Below are 19,063 nucleotides of genomic sequence, written 5' to 3'. Positions count from 1 at the left end.
CAATATTCTGGTTTTTGCAGTCTTGCCTGTCAACTCAAAACTGTCATATTTGCAACCAATATTTCCACCTCCTAAATCTGGAGTCAAAAGCTCCAAAGAATCTGTTCCAAACTCCTTCCACAGCAAGTGGACTTCAAACCTTCATGGAACTTCAAAGGATGAGTTTAAAATGACTCAAGAGAAAAATTATTTAAGAACATTAAGAGCTTCACAAAAGTGACCTTGGCATGCATGGAGTTTACTGAGGAGAATCTGAACCAGCTTAAGTAAACAGTTCCCAAATACATTGTTTCTGATTAAGGTAAAATTAAAATACAGTATATACTTGCAAAATTTAATTTCCAAGGAGTTAAATTGCTCCCATGATGTTAGAGTAAGAACTGGCTCCAGCAGGAGCCATTACAATCACGTGATTTCATCTCCCAGCTCAATAATTTCATAATGAAATTTCCACAACCAGGCTGGGTTTCTTTTCAAAGAGAATAATCATGTTTTTACATTGAAGTTGGAACCCACTGTAAGACCCAGACAGGTGTACACACTGTAACAATATGCAAAAATTTGCACTATGGACCATACTTCAAAGAACAATTCCCATTCATAAATCCATGGCATTCCATGGGTACTCTTTGCAGAAGTGTGGATATACAATTTTGTACTTGTGATCTGTACAAATAACCATGTGTTCTTTTTCCTCCACTACCCCACAGGTACTAAAAAGTGTCTCTGCCTTTATTACTGGACTTGAAGACACACTTGAGTTGTTTCTTCTATTTTAGCACGATCTCACTACAGATAACGTAACATCTAAACAAGTATGAAACATTTTACTAAAACCTGATCTTCTCTACAAATAAAAGTCAAAGAAGAATTTACATGGAAGTCATATGGATAGATGAATTTCACCCAGTAAAGGGACTCAGTAGGGGGGAGGATGGAAAGTTAAGGCAGAAACTAAAATACTGAGTAGACGTTTCCTTCGACCTCAGCAACAGAGCCAATCACTAAACAGTTTTAGTCTAAGGTAGTGGATGACAAAACACTTGGAAAAGAGAATAAACCAAATATCTTGCTTTTTCTATCTCGCTTCATTTCAAGCCTATGCTTACCTGATGTATATACACACACATATATATGCGGGTATACATATACATATACACATGTACATATATGTGGGTATATATATACATATATATACATATATGGGTGGAAATAATATGCTTAAATATGTTACTATCAAACTTGTACTCCCCTCCATACAATTGAGGGCTATTTTGACTAAGTGGCTGAGCATTCTCAGCTGCTGAGCATCCTCAATAGGAAATTTCATGCTGATACACAGCACCCTAAAGGAAAAACTAATATAGTGTTGAATGGCCCAATAACCCCATCATTTAGGATTGCATTAGTTGCACTGGGGAGCACATAAGAGGCATCTATTTCATCTTTCTCCTGCAATTCCCAACCTCTTGGAATAAAAAAAGCCCCAGAAAACAAAGTGGAGTTCCAGGAACAAAAGAGAAATATAAAACTCTCTCTTTTTCAAAACCAGTATCATATTTCTAATGAAGTATTTTTTGAGCTCTGACTTCCAACACTAAGCACAGCTTATCAAAACACTGTTTCAAAAGGATTCTCTCTCAGTATGATTTGACATTTTTTATTCAATTGGGCTTAAGGCAACCTTAGTCACATCCACATTAAGGACTGCCTATAGATACTGGTGTATCTAAGGTCAAAGAAAGCTGTGTGCATTAATGTGCACAGAGAGAGAGGAGCCCACCATGTAAGATTTGGAATGTGTCTGTAATTATGCTTGCTTATCACACAACTGCATGGGACAGAGAACAATTTCATTCTCTAAATACATGAAAGCTAACCTGTTTACCATATAGGAATAACTGGAATTGCATTAGCTACCCATATCCTTTGCCTCAAGTATTTTCTGAGAAAGCTGTTTTGGTTGATTATTTGTTGGGTGGGGTTCCCTCCATACAGAAACATATATCCACCTTTCAAAATGGAATTTTAAATCCCTCAAGATTCACTTCAGTGAAAAAGATAGTAGATAGGACCAGTCAAGGACTTTTCACAAAGAATGAAGCTGCATCAAGTGTTTCATTGCTATAATTTATGCTTCCCTTGCCAAGGGAAACAAACTACACAATGTTTCAATCCTGGTACGTAGCTGTATTTGAACAGTAATACCCCAGACCCACTCTGGTCTCCAAACTATCCCAAGGGGTGTGCAAGACAATCCACTAGGCTGCAGGAAGAATATATTTTTGTCCCATTCATTAAATAAAAAACTGTTTTAAAGTAGTTTTTATTTCATCTGTATCTCATCCTTTCTAAATTTTTATAATGCAATATATTAGTAAAGTAGCACACGTATGTAATTACTAAGTAAATAAATAGGACTACATTGGGGCTGCATGCTCAAGAATGTTTTACTGATAGGTATGTGTGATCAAAAAAGCTTGGAGACCACTGCCCTAGACAGCTTTAAATACTTACACATCAATTAGATAATGCAAGATGAGGAAACCTAAGCAAATTTTAAATGGGGCATTCTTATATCCAATATAAAATAGAAACCCTTCCTAGTGAAGTCCTGCAGTCATTGAAAATATTTTAAGTGAGAATTAGAAGGAAAACTATTCAGAATATCACAACTTCACTTTATGAAATTTGGACTTAATGGAAATCAAAAGCAGAATAATCCAAATGAGGAATTCCTTCCAGAGACATGAAAAGCAGGCATATTAACCATCCTTCTGACAAAACAAAAGGAAATGCCACTGTCCACATCTTGCACTTCCCAATAGGAAAACAGAGCACAGCCGTACAGAAGTCAGGCACAGCAACCTCGGTTCTGCTTTTCTGGTGCCTGGTGTGTGCCTCTTCCACTCAACATGAATTCTTTCTGTATTAAAACTGCCTTCCTTCTCTTTGCTTATAAAGGATGTAATTTTAGAGTTTTCTAATTTCCTTCATATCAAGTAGGAGAAAAACAAAACATTCAATATTTCAACCTCATGGGCAATTTCTTATTTACTGTGATGTGTCATAGGTACAAGCTGTTGTCATCTGAGAAGTTATTTAAGAACACTGCACTATTCAACAACCTTATGTTATATTAGAACTTCATCTCTAGATTAAATAATGACTTTTAAGATGTGTGCAAACAAAAAAACTGAGTAATGTAATTTTGTTGGTAAATCTAGATGCAAAAAACTATCTTTCATCTCAGACACTCCCATATACTCACATCTCTCTTCTCTGCACTTTTCATTTTGTAGTTCTCTTTATTGTGGCAAGTAACTTGGAGCATTATAAATCTGTTTTAACAAAAGGTTTTGGTGATTTATGAGTCTTAAAATACATCAGGATGGTATCTGACCTTGATGAAATAATAAGATGCTAACTCCAACTGCTCAACACCAGGGAATAGCAGGGTAAAATGTTTCACCCTGGGAATCTAAACCAAAGGACAACCAATAGCACAGTACAACTAAGTTCTGGACTACATTATTATATTTACTAAGCTAAAAATATTCAGATTCGGTACTGTTTTAATCACTACAGCAAAGTAATTATGACAGACTCATAAAAATAGTGTCCTATTGAAGTTGCCTATTTAAAGAGTATTTCCACATTTACCAAACACAAATGTTGATTTAAATTTTTTTACAGAAAATTATACTCAAAGTAATCCATCCAAAGCTAATCCATTCACATGCCCAAAGTAGGTGTAACATAATGAGTTTTGTAGGATCAGTGTCCTTTAACTCAAAAACTCTAGAACCACTTACAAGAGGAGCAATACATCTCAGTCCAAACCAAGCTCTCTCAAAGTCATTAGATAATTTATTCCCCAGAGAATATTCATTAATGTTGTGAAATTGATGTTGTTTATGGAGAGATAATTGCATTACTGGTAAATTAGATTTCAATTCTCCTGCATAAATGTACCATACAGTTTCCCATTTCCTTTCATATATTATATATTCCATAAAAGAAATACATCTTAACTAGTGTGTTTTTCTCCTCATTTCCAATCACTTGAAATTACTTTAAAGGTTTGTTTGATAAAGATTCAGTCCTAGTGGAATACTGGTGGTTTCAGACCAGAGCATCCGCTAATATTTGTGCCAGAAGATCTACCAGGCTTATGCCATGAGACTTACTGCCTTCACTTATGAATTCAACCCCAGTGGCTTTGGTGGGAGCTATCACATCTCCAGTTTAACCATGGAGTTTTTGAACAAGGAAAATGGAAGCATTCTTCTAACTTGACACAACAGCTAAAACAAATCTGTAGCAGGTCAAAGACACAGCAGAAGCAAAACAGGTCCTTGACCAACCTGTGCCCTTTCCAGAACACTGGCTCAAGATTGCAGACACTTTTCCTTTCATTTTGCTTTTGCATACAACCAAACTAGACGGTTTCCTAAACTACCAAATTCTATAGTGTCTATAGTGTAATTACAACTATCACCACAATCAACTATTTTAAACTCTGCAACCAACATCATAAACGTAGAGAGTCAATGCAATTCAGGCTCTATATTCAACCAGAATGCAACTTCCAAGAAAAATTCATCAATAATATGGACAATTCAATTCTTTCTTTTGTGATGGGTTATTTTTGTATAAATCTGCCCAATCTATTGTCATCATATATATTATAGTAGTGTTTTTTAAAAAGAAAAATTGAACACCCTAAATTTAACTTGATATTTTGAACAGTAGCAATATTTTATGCTATTTAGTATGATCTAATGTTTGGCCACTGAATGGATGTCATTCTGTCTACTAGAATTCATAAATATTAAAGCTCTTAAACCATGAATTCCATTTTATCAACTATATTTGAAATGAATTATGTTATTAATTACTTAAGACTCATAATAGGCTCATCCTTGCCAAGCAAAAAAGGGAAGAATTCAATTAAATTACTGAGTATTTAATTATACACAGGTGACTTTCAGTCTGTAACAAGATGAGGTATCAAAATGGACAGTCAGTGTCACAACACACCATTAAACCAAGTGCTTCAGTGTCAAAAGAGGAATGGCCACTTTTATTCTCCTCTCATTCAGCAAGACTAAGAGCAGGAGAGGAGAGGTGAAGCACAGATGATGTATGTTGATACCAACACGTACAACAGCCTTCCTCCCAATCAGCTGCACTCATGTCTCTATGAGTCTTAAATTTTAAACTATCTTACACTGACTCTTGTTCTGTCAAACAGATTTGTATCTTGGGATGAGTTGAGTAGGGGTGGAACTTAAAATATGGTAGTTAATAGCACGTAAAAACCTAAAGCAGGGAGAAGACTGGGAGGAAAGAGGGAACATAGCCTTTAAATGTAAAAACTATAATTATTTTATAGTGTATAAAAAGGTAAAAATGTTTAAGCCTCCATAAAGTGAACTGATAACAGACTGCTGTCTAAAACCAAAAACACAAGGAAACTTACACAGTTGTGTTTCTAACTTAGAAGTCACAAATTTCAGTTTTTCAGTCTCACAGATTTGAGGGGAGGAGTGGGAGCCTTTTGTATGAATGTAGACAGGACATGGATAAAGGAATCGAGGAACACCACCTTTGCTAAAGAAAAAACCCTGAAACATTACCATCCACGCACTCAGTAATTTGGCTTTGTTAGGGAACAACAGCAGGTTATTTTTTGATACTCAAAGAACAAAATCATTTATTCACAGTCATGTAGCAGATGAATTAATGCTGAGGAAAGAACTAAGTTTGAACTTAGCTAACTAAGCTACAGACCGTAATACTGTGGGGACAAAAGGTTGCTGTGTGAACAATCTGTTATGCCTGTCCCTAAGCAGACAGAGCAGAGCAGCAGCCTCCAAAGCCTTTACATCAAAACATTTTTATAAACAGGGAAAAACAGGTCACAAATATTTTAACTTCAGTCATTGCCTACTGCCTTTTGAGTACATCCAGCTTCCCAAAAAGCTTTTTTTAAAAAGCTGAAAATACACACTGCAGTGAACCAAACCTTGTCATCTTTACAAGACTGAAAGAACAGCTGAAAAGATGACAGTTTACTCTGTCCTTGCTATTAAAGAAGTAACTTTGCAGGGCAGGAAAAGACAGGGTTGACAGGAAGAAAAAAAATATAAGATACTATCTATTCTCCTTCTCCCCCCTCATTTTAGATTTTAACTAAGGCAGGTTATACGCAGTAGCAGAAAACTGTACAGTCTTGTAGTACTCTATCCACAACTCTTCCTTTTGCTTTTATCCTACCAATCCCACTCCCAATGACACATTCCCTCAATTTTATCCACTGCCTGTCACACCTTCACTACTCTGCTTATAATCAAATTCAAAATACAGGGGGTGTAGGGGTGTAGATTTGCTGCAACAAATGGTTAAGCAAAAGAAAGGACTGGAAAAGGAAACCGTACTTATCTAATAAATGCATAAATTGGCAAACACTGAGGAAGAGCCACTTTTAATCCTCACTAACCAGAGGACATTAGCTTCCCTTCTTTTCTCCAGTTTGGCAACAATATTGTTATTCTTGCACAAATAAAAATGGCTTTCTACCCTGTGTGACTATAAGCTGAGCATTGCCTCATTCATAATGCAAAAGGAAGGCCTGAAGGTTGTCTGCTCTCTTCCCCTTCTAAATAACATTGTTGGATCTTACTATGATAGCACCAGGCAGCCAAGTCAGAAAACAATGTTGGACTGACTGGAATAGAGATGAAAACTCTGAATGGTTAATGCTTTATACTGGTCATTCTTTGAGTCTATGGCAGGAAAATATTTACCTAATAATTTGCAAAGGCGCTTTTATTTAGAAGTAGTTTTCAATATTATGCCCTGAGTCAACCACAAGTACAGCACTGTACTACTGTCACCTTACATTGCTCTGCAATTAGAGGAGAATATGAATTTACTCCAGTTATTTAACAGCATTTTATTCTGTAGTTGGTAAGAAATCATCCAACTTGCAAAATTTAACTGGTTGGTTTATAAAATGTTTAAGTTACAACAAAAATCAGTAGCTTGAAGTCCTTTAAAAATACCACAAAATACAGCTAGAAGTGTGCAGTCAAAGAGAACTTCTTCCAGACCTTTCACTCTCCTCTTACACTGCTCTGAACATCAGAATGCATCAATAGTACTTTTCATTTATTTGTTCTTAGAAAATACTGGTAGAAGAATACACTGAATTGTATGGCATAATAATGCCCACCCACACTTCTGTTCCATAACCCACTCCACTCTTGGGATAAACACCAAGACAGTGATCCTGGTGTCTCTTCTGAAATACACTATAGGGATAAACCTGTGATAGCCCTTAAAGGCAGCAGCTGCCAAAACCATTATCAGTACATTAGCATGCCTGACAAGATATTCTGGGAAGTTCTAGTCTAACACAGCTCTCATAACACACACACCCAAGTGTGCTGGATCACAGGCAACACTGCTTTTATATTTCATCTCAGCTGTCAGAGCACATACACTACAGCTGTTAAGAGTGAGGAATAAGACGAACTCTAGATCAATAATCTATCCAAGCTCCAGCCTAATAAACCTAAGGCTGATCTACACAGACTTGTATGGAAGTGCCAAGAAACAATGAACTTGTATTTCTAATCTACAAGTCCATGTCAACCATAATATTCTGCAGCAGAAAATGCCTCCATCTATTTCCCTCATTTAAAATTGAAATAAGCATATTTAAATTATAAAAAAGATGTAAAGAAAAATTCCTAATCAAGTCTGTTTATAAGTTAGCACTAAGAAAAAAAGAATAAATGTTTGCTTAGACATCAGAGTATCTTTAAGTAAATTCTTATTGTGGCCTTCTTAGGCTAACTTGTAGCAAAAAGGAAAGGTTAATTTTGATATGCAGCTCTACAACTGCCTTAATATAATGGTATGGATGCTGAAGAATGAAATCCTATTGATCTGACTTAATGTGCAGATCACCACTGACGACACAGGAGACGGCAGAAACGTGGCTGGGGAAATACCAATCTCTAATTTAAATATACACAGAAAACTTGAAGCACAACTAAAATATACCATTCGCAGATGATTGGCTTATGAGGAGGCAGGGAACTGTATCAATTGATTATGCCAGAGCAAGAGTGTGTCTGTGCATGCTCATGCACAAAAAAAATTTGGAATATTCATCATATCTTCCTGTGCACAAGATCCTTTCTAACACAGATGCAGTTTTCTTGTCCCTTAGAGGCAGTAGGAAAAAAGACAAAAAGCAAACCAATGAGTTTAGTGACAGAAACATGAAACAAACGAGTTTCTCCCCTAAAGGACAACAATATTTTCATGGCAGGGTTATCAGGTTCATTTACTGCTGAGTGCCATACCTGTTGAAGTTAATGTCTGGATAACTGGAATACTCAGACTTCATTTTCGCATTTCGACGTGGAAAAGTACAGAAGAAAGCATTGGCCAGAAAACTGGCGATCTGTTCCTGTGACATTGTGATGGAGTGATTCATCTTCTGTTTCAGCAGAGGTATTGGCTACCAACAAAAGAAGTGAGAGGGAGAAAGGGGCAGGGGAGAAAGGAGGGAAGGAGAGAGAAGAATAATTAGCTTACCCTTTTTGAAAGAAAAAACAGAAGCACAAAATTACATTTGTTATATTAGAACAAGAGTAATTTAGGCCATTGCAGCAGCACCATTAAAAGTCAAGAACAGTTTATTCAAGACAATTCAGAAAGGGCTTGCCTGGCAAAATTCAGATTTCTAATCAACAATCAAAAGAAAGATCAGGAAAACACAACTTATCAAACAAAACCATCGGGAATGCAGAGGGGAAAAAATAGATGGGATGTTGCAAATCCTGGGCAATGTTAAAAACTGAACTAGAAATCCACTTTCAATAGCTATGTAGTTAAGAACCCTTAGGGAATGCTTTCAGCTACAACGACCATGCTTTAAAATTTACAAAGAAACAAGGAAGTCAGGCCACAGATCGTAACTCTATGACTTGCTATGAATTTTTTTGCTATCCTATTTGAAGAAATAACACTGATGGTATTTGTAGAAAGTGTGTAATTATCCATTCTTTTATAATCAGAATGAACAAAAATCTCAGTTTCACTTTGGTCTTCAATTTGAAGTTTTATTTTACTCTGGTCATGGTTTCCTTAATATAAAAAGAAATAAAGGGGCAAAGGGAACAAAAAACTCCCCAACTTGAAGCATTATACAGCTTTCATTTTATCAGGCATTAGCCTTCTGATTTGGAACTTTGGCTCACAACATTCATGGCATTTTATTTATTTTTTAATTATGTGGTAATATGGAGCATGGCAGGGGGACATCATTCTGACTGCTAAGAAGTCCAGTAACAATTACTATGAACCCACTTGACAAGAGAAAGAGTACAGAGTTTTCACCTCCTTCCAAAATTCTCAGCCATCATCACTAGCCTAGCTCCAGTACATGGAGATGTACTGGAGAAATGTAGATACATTTTCATCCTTCTAGTTGTGAATACAGAAGCTGCTGTTGATTTAGACTGTTGAATACACAGCCCTGCTTACTCCACAAAACAAGCAAGTTTTCCTTCATTCTTATAACTACTACATTCACATTCATTGAATCTCATTCTGTCTTCTGGCTATTTAATTAACAAGCTATATTATGATGTCTGAAATCACATAGCTAGAGGGGTAGAAAAACCTGAGAAGCTCACTCTAATTAAAGTTCTACAAACCTATAAAAATAGAATATTTTGGATAGTCTTATATTGGAACAAATTTATCTTTATGTCTAACCAAAAAAATGAGTCTGACAGAGATCTTCACAATTTACATTGCCTAGCAGTACATGATCTTTATAAAAGGCATTACTGCATGCAGTTGCAAATCTTGTGCTTTACTTTGTGTTCAGAAACTTCATAGTGTTTTCAAACAACTTCCCTCATGGAGTTACCAGCAAAAAAAAAAAAGAAATATTCATAGCTTGAAATTATGTATCTACTTCAGGACCCTTGTAGCATAACAAACCAGGGAGAGATTTTCCCTGCTGATCCCCGACAGAATCAATTTAGAAAATGGTAACAAAGGAGTTCACAAATTGTTGTTACCCTGCTAATACATTACCTACCATACATCCTCACTTGACCAGCCCTACTCACTTTTATCAGCTTTACTCCTTACAGAACTAACTCCCATAACATTAATATCGAATTAGTTAAGATTTGTATGTGTGCAAGTAGTATATGCTCTAAACAGATTAAAGTATGTTCCCAGGTAAATGAAAGCTTTATGAAAATACCACTTCTAAGGTTAAAAACATTCTAAAATAGAAAATTAGATGGCTTCAGATTATTCAATTGTTCCAGTTTCTAAGTGTGATTTTACAACCTGAAATGTCGCATGGTCATTTCATTTAAGAAATGCAAGAAGCAACTTCAGCATATAGAAAGGAAAGTGTTACTGAAGTTCAGGCTAAAACTGTGACAGTGAGATTTACTTTTTTTTTACATTCTATTACATAACTCCAGATGTGTATTGTCCATTATGCTCCCTAGGTCTCATCTGCATTCAACACAAATTACAGCTTTTGTTATGAACATAATATGACCCTGATGTTTTGACCTTAGCCATCAGCTGCAGTTTGCAGAGAAGTGCTCTGCCACAGAGCACTTGCTAGCTGTGTTTGTTTACCTGGGTGCAGATACTAGGGAGACAGAGTGCCAGCTTGACCATATCAGGAAGAATGGACTGAAACAGATGTTGAGCCTCTGCATCTTCAAGAACCTGTTGAAATAAGAAAAAAAAAAAAGCTTTCTACCTCAGAAATAACGTTTGAATAAAAAGTTCATGAAAACAGGACTCATGAAAAAGAATTAAGAAAAGAATAGGTCCTCTTAGCTTCCTGCCAAATCTGTAACATTTTCACAGTAGTGCCTCACTGAATTTACCTTGCAATAATCCACTGACTGAGATACAGAAACAAGTCTCAAAAGTTGCAGTTGAGAAAACAAGTCACCATATGCCCTTTAAAGGAAGCCTGAATAAGTTATCATTTGACTCTTTCCAAGGCAATGAACCAAATTCTCATCTGAAAAATCACTACTTAACCACAGAAACAGTGGAATGATTTACTCAAATTTCATATTCAGGTCATAGTTCAAGACAAGTACCTGTGACATCCTCCTATTAAGGACAGATAAAATGCACTCCTGGCTCAGATCAGTGGGCCTCTACAGCAGCAACAGAATTCCTATGCAACAGGATGCAATCCTGGGCATTTTCTGCCGTCCATCCCCACTATGTTTTCTCAAGAATTACAGCCAACAGATTACACAACAGGTGCAGCCCACCTGGTTCCACATGCTGAAGTTGAAATCTTTTCAGTCCCTTCCTGTAGGACAGCTGACAATACAACTATTTCAGCTGCCTCTCCCTCTCTTCTAACATACTTTCTGAGAAGGGGAGACCAGAATTGACAACACTGAAAACAAATGGGCACACTGATGTTTCACAAGGCTTCTCAAAGCTTTTATACCCAAGAACAAGTCACATCAAACCCTTCTTGTCCTGTTCTCAGTTCCCCCCTGATGCTGTGTGGCCCACTGTTGACATGTTTCACTGCCAAAGCTTATAAAGGCAATATATTCAGAGCAAGTCCAAGATCTCTCTTCTATGTTCCAACTGCCAGTTCTGAGCTCAATAACCTGCAACCAGGGTTTAGATGAACCCACCCACATGCCCATTCATGTATCACACACCTATTCTTCAAAGATGCAAGAACTTCTTTATGGGGGGCAATGATCTTCTAAGAAAAGCTAAGATAGGAGGTTATAGAAAGAAATGCAACATAAAGCAGTGCAGCTCCAATACATGAAGCAGCACAAAAACCTCAAAACTCACATTCCGCTGAGTGAACAGACTGAAGAGAAGAGAAAAGCATATTCCTATGCTGTGGAAGTTTTTGTCTGTGGATACAGGCATCAGATGTGACTGGCTGTTAGATTTGCATGCTGCATTCAAGGCAAAAAGCAGAGAGCAGAGAACGCACAACTTGCACTACAGCTGGGGAACAGAGACAAAGGTCACAGCTCAGTTGTCTGCCTCCCTCCTTCCCCTGCATCTAGGGAATCTGTATTTGAGACCACTACTTTCTACTGGTTTCTAGACCAAAATCCTTAAAATTCTGAAATGGTGGCTTTAAAACTATAGAGTATTATTTTTCAAGTAATGATTTAAAAATTCATTTGCTACCAATTTTGCACAAAACCAGCTGCAGACAGAATGGATGAAACAGCATGAAGGTATTAGCAACTTTAGTCTCTGCAACACTAAGCCTAATTGTGAAATCAGAGGAAGAGATCATTTTAGTCATATTATCAGGGCTTTGTAACTCACATTTCAATGGAAAGTTTCACACAGACTTCGGAATGTAAAAAAGACACTGGCAATTCTCTTGAGAAGAGGAAAATACGGTGCCTCTGACTCAAGACACACTGTTCCTCATAAATACTGAAAATATTGTTTGAAGGCTAACAACTTCTGTTCTTCTGAGATCATTAAAATAACTACAGAAGTATCTTGGCTCTGTTGTCTCCTGCTCCAAGTAATATAAAGGGATAAGAGTACTCAGGAAGTTAAAAACCAAGACACAAACAAATGCTCAAAGCACAGCCAACTTCTGTTTGGGAAAAGGAGGGAAATATAACAACACCAAGACCTACACAGTTACTTTCTATGCATTATGTATGCTGCTTGTGGAGGCAGAAAAATGAAGATTAAAGTTTTAAAATGAAACAAGAACTTACAAAGTACAGCAAGCCCAGGAAACATGAAAATCATTTGATATGAGGAGGAATCCAAGTAATATACAAATTACTTCTGAAAGTAAATTTATTTTTAAGATAGGAAATGAGCAAGATGCATCTCTCCTGTTGCTGGCTGCATATGCACCAACATATTTACACAGGGTAAGTCAAACACTGAAAATTATGACCTAACCTTAAACATTATCTGCTCCAGCAGGAAACTTTGTTCCTAGGCACAATGTTTTTAAGTGCCATAAAGTAACAACATGAGCATTTAAAGCCTGAAATTTCAGATCTCAACCCATAAAATGAATATGTAAGTTATAGATATTCAAAAACTGACATTTAACCTCAGATGTCTACCAGGCTGTCAAATTCTGATATTCTCTTCCCTTCGGGTAACACTTCCTCTCTTTTAAAGCTGACATTTAAATTGTGGCTGCTATGCTTTGCTGACTGCCACAGACTATACAGTATCACTTATTTGGTGACATATGGCACCAGACTTTGTCATAGCTGTCAAGACTTCAACCTTTTCTCTATGCTTCTTTGAAAACAACACAATAATAGTATGAGACAACTTCTTCCCATAACAGAGGCAGGCCAGCAATTGCACAGCTCAGCTCTGATGCAGAATACTTAACTATAAAGGACACTTCTTCAACTCTGAAATCCTACTTTTCCTTCTTACCTTTCTAATGATTCACCAGAGTATGCTTTCTTTTCTGTAGTTTCTATGCATGACTTTTACTAGACCTCCACTAAAGAAAAACCTCAAAATTTGAAGCTGTTACTGTCCAGAAGTGTTCTCATTGACTTCTGATTATTCTTACATGTAAATGAAAAGGATTTTTAAAAAAGTTTTGGGTGCCATGAGGACCCCACTACTTCAAAAATATGATCATTGTGAGTTCACAGACCTTGTCAAGAAAGTCCTAACTCAGCACTGTTCTCTATCAAATGGCCACATCCATGTAATTAATGCTTACTCTGTCTGCTCACAGACTCCTCCTGTACAGGTAACATTCCTCTGAGGTCTCTATGAAAAAGAACACCTGCAAATCCCTGGCTGCTTGGCCCTCACAACCTCTTTTGACATCACAGGTGCAGCTTTGTAGACCCACCGTCACTGCACGTTCTCAGCTATGCTGAGTGCAACACAGAGCCTGGTGTTACCTGTGACAGTCTTTTCAGGCTTTGAAAGCAGCAAAAAAATGAACACTCAGTCATGGAAAGTAGGATTCCAGGACATGGAGTGCTGACAACACATCTACATCTGGCAGACATCCCACGATGCAAATACCAACCTGGAGAACGTAGCATCAGCACAGAGAACACCTGGTCACAGAACTGAGGGAAGATTTATTTACAGGGAAACTCTCCTCGGGAAGCAGTGACTTGTACTGATGTGAAATCCTGTGTATTTAGAGTGACATTACACATTCTACATATTTGATGCTGCTGAAAGAGGGATGTGTTCGCTCTATCTGCTCAAAAACACAGACACATACACATCCCACATTTCATCATTTCCAATGTTCATCTGACAATTTCCTGAGATCCTTTATCTTGCTGATTCTATAGGAAAATAACCTGGGGGTGGGGGTAGTCTTCCTATGCAGTAATAAGTCAAAGCAGCCTACCAAAAAGTCATGCATTATTAGATGTGTGCAGAGTGAGTGGTAATTGAGAAAGAACCAGTCATGACCCTTGTCAATGGGCTACAAAGGCAGATATCAGTTGCAACCCTTCTCACTGAAAAAGCAGGAATGTTCTAGTCAGAACGAAGTTGTTAAAACAAGCACCTGACTTGGAAGTAAATCTGCTAGTACATGAATGTCAGTATGAATTCACCTATGTGCTTTTAATTGTGTACAACTTTTTCAAGGCTACAACTCTGCAAACATTAAGAGAAAGGACTGAGTTCCCATTTTTAAAGGAACTAACATTTGGTTTAGAACTTAAGGAATTCTAAAATATGAAATGGCTGTCATCAAGTTTTGATAAAGGAAAATACATGTAAGTACCGTAGCAATTTTGGTTTAAAACAATTGATCAGTTTCTTCTTTCCTTATTATGCACTATTGTCCTTCGTGGCTTCCTTCAGTATTTGAAACAAAAACGTAAGTACAGTGTTGACTTTATTCAGTGCTCCAATCATGCAAAATATGTAGGAATTAAACACCTGCAGGGGTTATACCCTGAGGGAAAAGTCTATGGAGTTGCAAAGCATGACTTGCTTTTTACCAAAGAAATAATTTGGCTATTCCATCACTATTTTCACTGGAGTGACTGATTAAATGAACAGGACTTAGGGCTCCAATTCCTAAGATGCAAATGGCTCAGTGAGCCATAGCAGAGGTACAAGCTCTTGGCCAAACCTGCACTGCAATTTAGCAAAATGAACATTTATCCTGCAGCAAAAAGGCCTGACTAAACACGGCTGTAAGTAATGGCTTCTTGTCACTATAAACCAGTCCTCCAAAACGCAGCAGACGAATATGCCTGACAGGCCTAATAAGAAGGATCTGAGGTAGCATGGGGTGATAGTGATGGTAGAGAGTTTAAATCTAAATCTGACAGCTCATCAAAGCAAACAAACTGCACACAGGGTACACAAATTTGGAGAGCTCCATCTATCACATGGGAAGGCACAGCCATCATGCCAACAGGCAGCCAGCATACTAAGACAGCAATGGCTTAATGCTTTCAATTTGTTTGGTTTTATAGCCCCATATTAACTTTTGTGGCAGGACAAGGACCAATGGAATCATGTTCTTAAGGATGAAGAGGAAAACCAGAGTGCTTCCTTCAAACTCTGTGTCTCTTGTTTCCTAATTCTAATGGATTTTGACCCTCTTTTTCCTTCACAGCTGCCATAATGCCTCATGCTGTCAGTGCTCTGAACCATCTGCAGTTACTACTGAACTGCCTTTCCAGTAACAAGTTTCCTAATGATTTTAATGTACAGTACATACGGTTAGACATGATAATGCTGAACTAAGTAATTAGACAAGCCAAATAACTTGTATGTACTCTTTTTACAGTAGGTTCTTTCTCCTAATTTCAGGAATAGTTTTTTTTTCTTTTTCCTTCTTTGCTATCTTCAATTTGTCTCAAATAAAAGATCTCTTTATACTTTTATAGGGTATTTTGAGGCACATTAAATACTTCAAAGCTGAAAACACCATCCTTGGAGGTATTTTAAAAATGTGTGGATATGGTGTTTAGGGACATGGCTCAGTGGTGGACTTGGCAGTGCTGGGTTAATGGTTGCACTCTATGAACTTTAGGGTCCTTACCAACCTAAATGGTTCTATGATTTTGAGACATTTAAACACCTGAGTGTGCTCAAACAATCACAACATGTGACTGCTCCTTTATTGCAGGAGCTGTTTTCATTTTCTATTCCTTCCAGAGCAGCCTGTGCTTATTTATTTGTTCTCCTGTCTCATCCAGAAGTCCCATGCTTTTTGCATACTGTTTAACACTTAAACATGGTGAAGTCTAAATCTACGACTAGAACTCCCCAGTGCCAACAAAACAATGAAGTCACTGTTTATGACACTGAAGTCTTTTACCTGAAAGTAACCAACCTCAGACTGGCAATCCGTACTCCCGTTCTTCCTCTAATCCTTGTCATAAGTGCCTTTAAACATTACAGAATCCTAAAAGCAGACTTTCTCAATCTGTTATTTGGAACAGCTGGGGAAAAACAACTAAATAAACAAACACACAAACAACATAAAGGCCCACACAAGTTCTTATTGGGTGACTTTAAAAACTAATCTATTTAAATTACACCCCCAAAACAAGCTTCACTAAGTAGTACTGTCTACAAAGCCTTTTCTTCTGAACAGGGACATCAACTCTACTTAGACACTGTGTGAGAACTATCAGCATACTCATAGCCAGACAGAGACACCAGGCTGCAGCCCAGTAACTCATATGCCTCTGTAAAACAGACTCATCGTAATGTCAAATACTGTACATATCAACAAGACTGAAATATAGACAAAACATGTGGCATGGGGTGTGGTGTGTGTGTGTGCATTCTAGTTCCCATTTTATTATGTCAATGAACTTCCAAAACTGCAGGAAAGAATACCCTCATCTGCTTTCTCTAGTTCCCTTACAAGACTAATTCAGTAGGAAACACACTTAGCTGTCAAATCCATCCTATTTATTGAGCACTTGTCTGATTAGAAACAAAAAGAAGGACAAAGTAATCTTTGGAGGAAAGAAGAAAGAAACCATAACACTGGATTATGCAGAGAAGAATCTTATTTGAGAACAAGAATGCTTCTGACATTTATCAAAATCGCAAACTGACACTTCAAAAGGAAAAAAGAAGACAGCTTACAAGGCAGAGGTTAATTTGGTTTTGTTTAATTTTTTTCCCCCCAAAGGCTCATTCACGTCTTCTGCCAATCCAGCCCTGGAATAATCTCTCAGGTGTATCATCCTTAACAACTGCTGCTTTGTTTCCAAAGCTTTTAAATATTCTAAATAAAATCTTAGAGAAGAATATGTGTTTATTTTTCAATCTCATCTTAATGGTTTTAGAAACCCCATTTCTACTTCCAAGGAACTGGAAATCTAACTGGAAGTCTAATCAGTCGTTTTCACTACCCTTCAGGCCACCAATAACTTCTACCTCTATGCTCTTGCAGAGTGATTCTATCATGGGTAGAAGCATCACAACCATTTCCAAAGCAGTGGCAGAGTCCTGGGATGAAAAGTCAAATATTACTTTCTAGCTACTTTCAAGTTATTCTTGGGAAGAAGATAAGTGGAGAGGACAATGACCTTGTCTCTACACCAGAGCTATAACATAAGGGAAAAATAAAATGTCTTTCACCTGCCTGACACAAGTTACAAAAGTGATCTGTTTCCGGGCTTATTCAAAACTTTTATCTCTGAATACAGTGATAGGAGAAAAATATTTACTACTGCTATGATTTAAAAAACATTTTTAGAAAACATAGTGTAGAAGCATTTGAAAGCCACCAGATACTAAATATGTTTTGCAACCACTTTTGAAACCTTGGCACGAAAAGCTTCATGAGACAACAGAGCTGTTACCCTTACGAAAACTGTATTTTCTGTAACATGCCAAAAAAAAAAAAAAAAGTCAAGCAGATAACACATATTGCAGATTTTAACACATCTACAGATCATTTTTTGCTTGACTGTCAGTATTACATAGGCTCAAGATGACCAATAATTAAAGAAACATATCCAGTAATTACTATTATATTGGCCAAATAAGACCCTCAGACCATCCTGAGGGTACACACCTTGCCACCTTTGTAAACCTGCTCTTTAAAGAATGCATGGCAGCGGTAACAAACTCTCCAAAGAAGCAATATAAGCAAATTCAGCTTTTCAGATGAAAAGGAAGGAGAAAAAAACCCAGGAATACCATTACAAACCACTTCATTTATACTTCATAGTCATCCTAACAACGGCAATGTCTCTTTAGCACTTCCCTACCTACGTGTACACCTTTTCAGTGAGCATTTCTCTTGAAAGCTTTGACCATCAGGGTTTGTTTTGTGGGGCTTTTTTATTCTAACTGCTCAATACATTATAAATTTTTTTTAAAATCCAGAAGCACAAAGCAGCTAACGAAAGGCCCCCCACAACCAAAAGAAGCTTCTCTTAGTCATTTGGGATATATAGGTGCACACAGATAAATGATGACTTACATATAATCCAATGGAAGTACAGAAATCTATTCAACTGTCCTCTGACCCCAAAACAAAACAAAACAAGTATCAGAAGGCAGCCTTTAAACCCAGAACTTTTATATTTATGAGGGTTTTTTTCTCTTTCAAACAGGAATGTTCTCAATACAGTGAAAAACTATGAAAGAGATGCTCAGAATGTGTTTTTACATAGATCTCTATTAAAGCATTAAGTATCCACAAGCACTTGGGACACAGTACAATTATATCTCTGCACCTGCTATGTGCAGATATCCCTTCCCTGGTAATTCCAACTCAACAGTCATTGCAACAGTGCTTACAAAACACCACTTAAGAAATACTCAACTGTTCTGCCAAGAAAGTACACAAAACTAAGAATAAACCTGTAATTCAATGCTCTTTCTCCTCTACAATGCTTAGTTTCTAATGTTCTGAATGTGTACAAGATGCATATTCCCCCCACCACAGAAAAGCTCACCTTTTGTTCAGTATGGGAATAAATTCCTTTCTGCTGCTGTGAAAAGAAAACCCTTCACGGCACAC

General features: G+C 37.2%; 1 protein-coding gene across 2 annotated transcripts in view; it reads right to left on the bottom strand.

The window, feature by feature from the left end:
* The window catches only part of PARG (poly(ADP-ribose) glycohydrolase), a 61,599-nt gene that overhangs the window by 24,316 nt on the left and 18,220 nt on the right, over positions 1 to 19,063 (bottom strand). For both annotated transcript variants that reach the window (XM_069019187.1, XM_069019186.1), the window contains exons 8-9: positions 10,696 to 10,788; positions 8,382 to 8,539 (exon numbers count right to left, since the gene is read on the bottom strand). In XM_069019187.1, coding sequence (XP_068875288.1) covers positions 8,382 to 8,539; positions 10,696 to 10,788 — 251 coding nt within the window. The remainder of the gene's footprint in view (positions 1 to 8,381; positions 8,540 to 10,695; positions 10,789 to 19,063) is intronic.

This window comes from Aphelocoma coerulescens, chromosome 6 (assembly GCF_041296385.1).
Source record: "Aphelocoma coerulescens isolate FSJ_1873_10779 chromosome 6, UR_Acoe_1.0, whole genome shotgun sequence".
NCBI lineage: Eukaryota > Metazoa > Chordata > Aves > Passeriformes > Corvidae > Aphelocoma > Aphelocoma coerulescens.
Note: the sequence above shows the minus strand (reverse complement) of the source record. Positions and strands in the feature narration are given on the sequence as shown.